Raw genomic sequence first — 5,704 nt, forward strand, 5'->3', positions numbered from 1 at the left:
GTGCGTGTGTGCCCAGGATCCCAAGAGGAGAATGGAGGAGAAGGGATTGCGGCATGACCATCCCCCCGGGGGGTGATTTCTCGCTTTCTATCTCTCTGTCTCTCTCTTTCTTTCTGGTGAGTGCACGCGCCCTATAGCGAAAACCGCTTCAAGACCAAGCAGGCCGAGAACCTGCGGTCGGTGAGGCTCGGGCTGCCACAGGGGAGCTCTCGGGCACCAGCTGTGTGTGCGGAGAGCGGGCTGGGACCAACTTTCCGCTACACTCGAGAAAGTGTCACGGAGGCCCCAGGGCGGGGCTAGGTCCCGAGAGCGCCGTGGGGCATGAACGCGTAAGGAGACCCGGTGTTCCCTAGACGCGGCAGATGCAGCACGTAGAAACTGGCTGGCAGTGCAGTACACTGTGGAGTGTCGCTGTGTGACGCACTGTCACTGCCCAGCACCGGGGCAGTGTCTGCCACGTATCACAGTCCGAGCACAGGTCAAAATTCAGAGTACAGTTTCCACTGAAGGGGTAGGTTTCACAGCACCGTGAAGTTAAAACACAGGTGGGGCCTTAAGTCACGGAGCACGTGTATAGGGTGAAAGCCGAGGCCTTGAATTCCAAGTGTCCACAACTTAGATCCTCTGACAAGAGTGCCCAAACTGCAGCCTCCAGGGGACAGAGCCATGCCATCTGCCCACGGGGCCGCCTGCTCCCAGCAGGGCGCCTGGGAGGCAGGAAATGCTCTTAGATACACAGCGACAATGAGGGTGACAGAGAAGCCCACCAAGGAAAGGACCCAGACACCTCTGCTGGCTCCGGAGCATGCTCGTGTCTGACCAGACCACTTCAGCACATGGTCTGTTCACACTGCTGTGGGGACTCAGAATGCAGCTGCTTTGTTTCAGTGCCAAAGACTGAAAACTCGGTGTCACTTTCCTCTAATGTCACACCAATTTTTTTTTTTTAAGAGAGATTTTTGCTATAGTGCACATGCACTCACCAGAAAGACAGAGAGAGACTGAGAGACAGAAAGCGAGAAATCATCCCCAGGGGGAATGACCACACCAAGATCCCTTCTCCTCCAATCTCTTGTCGGGATCTTGGGCACACATGCACACGCGCCTGGCATGAGTTTAAGCCACCAGGTCCAGGACTCGAACCATGGCCGACTACATGGGAATCCAGCGACGTAGCCATTACACTAACTGCTGGTCCTGAATTACACCAATTTTAAGTCTTACTATAAACCTATGATAAAAAAAGGCAACGTGGGTGCCAGCAGCTGGTCTAGTGGTAAGGCACTGGATTCCACATGGCTGACTCCACAATCCAAGTTTCAGACCCAGCAGCCTGAAAAACACGCTAGAAGCATGTGCGTGCGTGTGCCCAAAATCCCAAGAGAACAATGGAGAAGGGAGTGCACCGTGGTCACCCTTCCTGGGGTGATTTCTCACTTTCCCTTTCTCTCGGTCTCTCTGCAAGAAGCGCACATGCCCTGTGGCAAAAAGAGAGAGAGAGAGAGAGAGAAAAGAAACACAATAGGGTATTATTGGTGGAAGTTTAGACAAATGGATTAATAGAATATAACACAGAACCCAGACATGTAATGAGCTGCTTTTGGCAAAGGTGCAAAGGAAAGTCTGCGCTGGCAGACTGCCCCACAGAGGAGTGGCTAACATAAGACACTGACGACACGAAGTGCCGGTGGGGATCGGGAGCAACCGGAACGCTCATGTGTGTGGTGGAAATGCAAAATTTCACAGCCACTTTGGAAAGGCAGTTAGTGATTTCTTCCTGGTTAAACATACACTTGCTCCCCAGAATCCCACTCCAAAGTGTTTACACAAGAGAAACGAAGTTAAGTTCACACAGAAACTGTATGTCAAGGTTTGTGATGTCGGCTCGTATACTTTGAACGTCTGCAGCAGGTACACAGATTTAGAACTGCAGTTCAGCGGATGAAATACCCCTCAGCAGTGCAAAGGGACTGTGCACACAGACCCCGGGTGGCCCTCACGTGCAGGCCACTAGTGAAAGAGGCTGGGCTCTATGGTCTGCGTGTCACCAGATGGCATCCTGGGAAGGGCGGAACCAAAGGAAGAGCTCGGAGGTCACTCTGGTGTGTTTGGGAGCGAGGGGCCGACCACAAGGGGCAAGGCTGGACCTTGCAAGGTGAGGGCTGTTCCAAATCATGACTGGGGCGGGCACCTGACAGTTTGGCTGAACCGGCGTGGCACACCAGCAGGAGTGAGCTGTAGTGAGAACTGAAAACGTCACTTAATATATCTTAAAAAAAATAAACAAATAAAGGATAAAGCACAGTGAGGGCACATGCAGACTTTGGGCCAGCCCCGCTGGGACTGCTAGCCCCGTTTCCTCATCTGGAAATGGAGAGGGGAGCACTTAGCGCAGCACCTGAGCACCGAGCAAGGGCTCAGTGGGTCTCATCTGCTGCAGCAGCAGGACTGACCCGTGGCGGTCTCACAGATCGAAGGCCTCTGCCACCTCCCGGTAAGCTGGCTGCTCGCTGTCTCTCTAGAGGTGAATGAAAGCAGTCGATTTGTCCTCATAGACAGACTCTTCCCCAGGGGCAGGGCTAAACCCACTAATGTCTGTAGTAAAGGCAACTGGAAATGGTTTATGTTTCCATTTAATTTTTTTCCAAGATTTTTGCTATAGGGCATGTGCGCTCACTAGAGAGAAAGAGACAGAAAGTGAGAAATTACTCCTCGGGGGGATGACCATACCTCAACCCCTTCCCCCCCCATTCTCCTCTTGGGATCTTGGGCATGAGCACACACGCGCCTGGTATGAGTTCAAGCCACCGGTCCGAGACTCTGACCACGGCCAACTATGTGGGAGTGCAGTGTACCGTTATGCCACCTGCTGGCCCTGAAATGTTCTAGAAAGCTGCCACATCCCAGAGGGCCGCCTTCCTTTGTCTGCTCCAGCAAAGCTACGCAATCCCCATTTTTTCGGTATTTGTCTTTGGAAATACACGTTTGCAATTTCGCTTAACTTTAGGGCATGCTGATGTGCTAAACCACTAAGGCGGGCCCTGAAGCCGCTGAAGCCCCCCTGCAGCAAGGTGTGGATGGCTAGGATGGCTGCAGCGCTGAGCTGTCTTCCCAGGCTGGGGAGAAGGAGAAGCTGACCTCCAGAGGGCTCCCGGAGGTGTGCCCTGTACCCCGGTGGCATGACCGAGCAGAACACATGACAGCTCTGGCCCTCAGACACAGCGAAGGCCTGGATGTACACATCACCCGTGCTGGGGGGACAGCACCGGGAAGACACAGAAGCAGGGTGGAGGCCCAGCGCCGTGAGCAGTGCTGCTGCACTGCTGACGAGGAGCCACTCACATGGCGACTGCCGGCCTGAAACACTCCAGGCACCGGAGTGAGGGGTGAGAGGACAGGAGGAAGGGGGTCACAGCAGGCCAGACCCGGGGTGCTCGTCTCTTTGCTCTGCCTCCTACTCCCCCTCTCTCCCTTGCATCTGAGTAAAGGAAACGTGAGATGCGGTTAAAGAGCAGGGTCGAAGCGGAGAGTTCAGGACTGGGCTTGCCGAAGCGCAAGACCGGGGACCTGGGACTGAGCCTCTCAGTTACTGACCCCACAACATATCGTCCCTGCCACGGGGCTGTCCCCAAGGGTGTCATCTGCCCGATGACTACAGTCAGCCTAGAATACGGGGCAGGAAGACACTGGATTCCCATTTCTGGAATAACTCTTCCGCTCTGGCCTGCTGGTCACACTTATAGCCACGCCTGGGTCACGGACCCCACCGGCTCCCACCCAGAAGCCAGCATCCCACCTGCCGGACGCTGGCTGGTGCTCCCAGCCCCCGGCCCCCGGCCCCGTGGCTCCCACCCCTCGGACTGAAGCCTCCCCGGGAGCCAGGCACACTCGCTCCCAAAGCTGTCTACGCCAATGGCACGGACTGTCAGAACCAGAACCACAGTCCAGTGGGCCCACACATCAGAGACACAGGGAGCAGAGAAGGCTGTCACTTCGGCAGACGCCAAATTCTAATGTTCCAAAGACTCGACGGAGAAAGGGCTAAGAAGAAAAGCAGAAGCAAAGCAGTGTGGCCAGACCTGGGGCGAGTCGGCCGCAGAGCGCAGCCACAGTGAGGCCCGGAAGGCTGGCGAGTTCCAGCTGACCCAGGTGCCTCCCGCTCCTGCCCGCTAGGACCCCGCCCCATCCCTGAGCAGAGAAGAGGCTCTGCCCGCGTCTCTGCAGGACGCAGAACAGACCCTCTCTGTGGCGCAGGCTGGCCCACGCTGTGCCCGGCTCTCCTGGGACAGCAGAGCACACACACACCGGGCCCTGACGGCTTCCGGCCCGGGAAGGGGACTCAACGTGTGGCCAGACCCTGTGGAGGGTGCCCCCTCACATGTGCTATACTGTGAAATTTTTTAAAGCTATTTTGGGGGTCAACAGTGGCTTGATGGTTAAGGGTTCTGGTCTCTCACATGGCTGACCATGGTTTGAATCCCGGACCTGGTGGCTTGCTTTCTCACTTTCCCTCTCTCTTTCTGTCCCTCTGTTCTAATTTTAAAATAAATAAATAAAGTTAAATAAATCATTCGGTTTTTTTAAGGTATTTTCTACTCATTTTGTTTGTTTTTGTCATAGGACACATGCACTCACCAGAGAGAGACAGAGACAGAGGAAGTGAGAAATCAACCCCCAGTGGAGATGGCACACAGGGACCCCTCCACTCTCCTCTCAAGACTCTGGGCACGCACTCTCACCAGTGTGGTTTGGAAGCCACACACCTGGCCATGTGGGATCCGGTCACCCTAGCCAGCGTGCACTGCTGCCCCCAACATGAATGTTTGGAAAAGCCGACTTCGAGGCCTCTCCAAGTCCTGGCTGGCTAAGCCTGGCCTGTCGCCATCTGTCCCAACAGCCTTTGGGGGAGGGCTCTGTGAAGAGGGCAGGCCCCAGGCAGGCCCAGCTGGGTGGTGGAGCCTCCCTGCACTAATCCCTGAACCCTGAACCCCCACCTCCCCTCCACCCTCCACCTGTTCCTGAGCTCTGACTGCTCCCCCTCCCACTAACCCCTCCCTGCTCACCTGTGGCTAAAGTGGCTGGTCTGGGCTGGCCACTCAGCACACCTGGGTCACAGGCCTCACTAACTCCCCTAGGGAGTCGGCCCTGTTCCGGGGCAGTACAGGGGGCAGTGGAGGGGGGTGTTCCTGGGTCCCCTTAAATCCGTCAATAGCACCTGCTGGACAGTGAGGAGAGGACAGGCAGGTAGGTATGCGCAGGGCTCCACCAGGGACAGCCTCGTGGGGAGCCAGGGCACGGGCGTCAGTCCTGCCCCCAGTCCTGAGGGGGGGCGGGTTGCAGGCCGGGTGGGAACCCGGAAGCCGAGAGCCGGGCTTCGACCAGGTGGGGTCCTGGCTGCCTACCCTGTGCCAGCGGGGGCGGCCAAGTGCGCAGTCAGAGCCCTGCCCAGGACCGCCGCCCCGCCAGCTCACCGGTCGGGCTCCTCCGCACGCCCCCGCGCGCCTTCAGGAGCCGCGACCACTTGGCCGCTCTCCTGGCCAGGACCGCCGGGTAGGCGGAGAGGAACGCCTCGTCCGCGGAGTCCAGGTTCTCCGGTTGCTCAAACCCGTAGGGGTCGACCCTGCAACACAGACACGCCCAGGTCCCAGCGGGAGGTTGCGCGCCTCCGGGCCAGGACCGCCGGCCGCCGCACCAGGCACCCACC

At 57.3% G+C, this 5,704-nt stretch overlaps 1 protein-coding gene across 1 annotated transcript in view; it reads right to left on the bottom strand.

Annotated features, from left to right (window-relative positions):
• The window catches only part of GRTP1 (growth hormone regulated TBC protein 1), a 39,318-nt gene that overhangs the window by 21,650 nt on the left and 11,964 nt on the right, over positions 1-5,704 (bottom strand). The window contains exon 7 of the mRNA XM_027776192.1: positions 5,472-5,663. Within this exon, the coding sequence (XP_027631993.1) occupies positions 5,472-5,663 (192 nt within the window). The remainder of the gene's footprint in view (positions 1-5,471; positions 5,664-5,704) is intronic.

The sequence above is a fragment of the Tupaia chinensis genome, unplaced genomic scaffold (genome assembly GCF_000334495.1).
Source record: "Tupaia chinensis unplaced genomic scaffold, TupChi_1.0 Scaffold000644_1, whole genome shotgun sequence".
In the NCBI taxonomy this organism is placed as follows: Eukaryota; Metazoa; Chordata; class Mammalia; order Scandentia; family Tupaiidae; genus Tupaia; species Tupaia belangeri.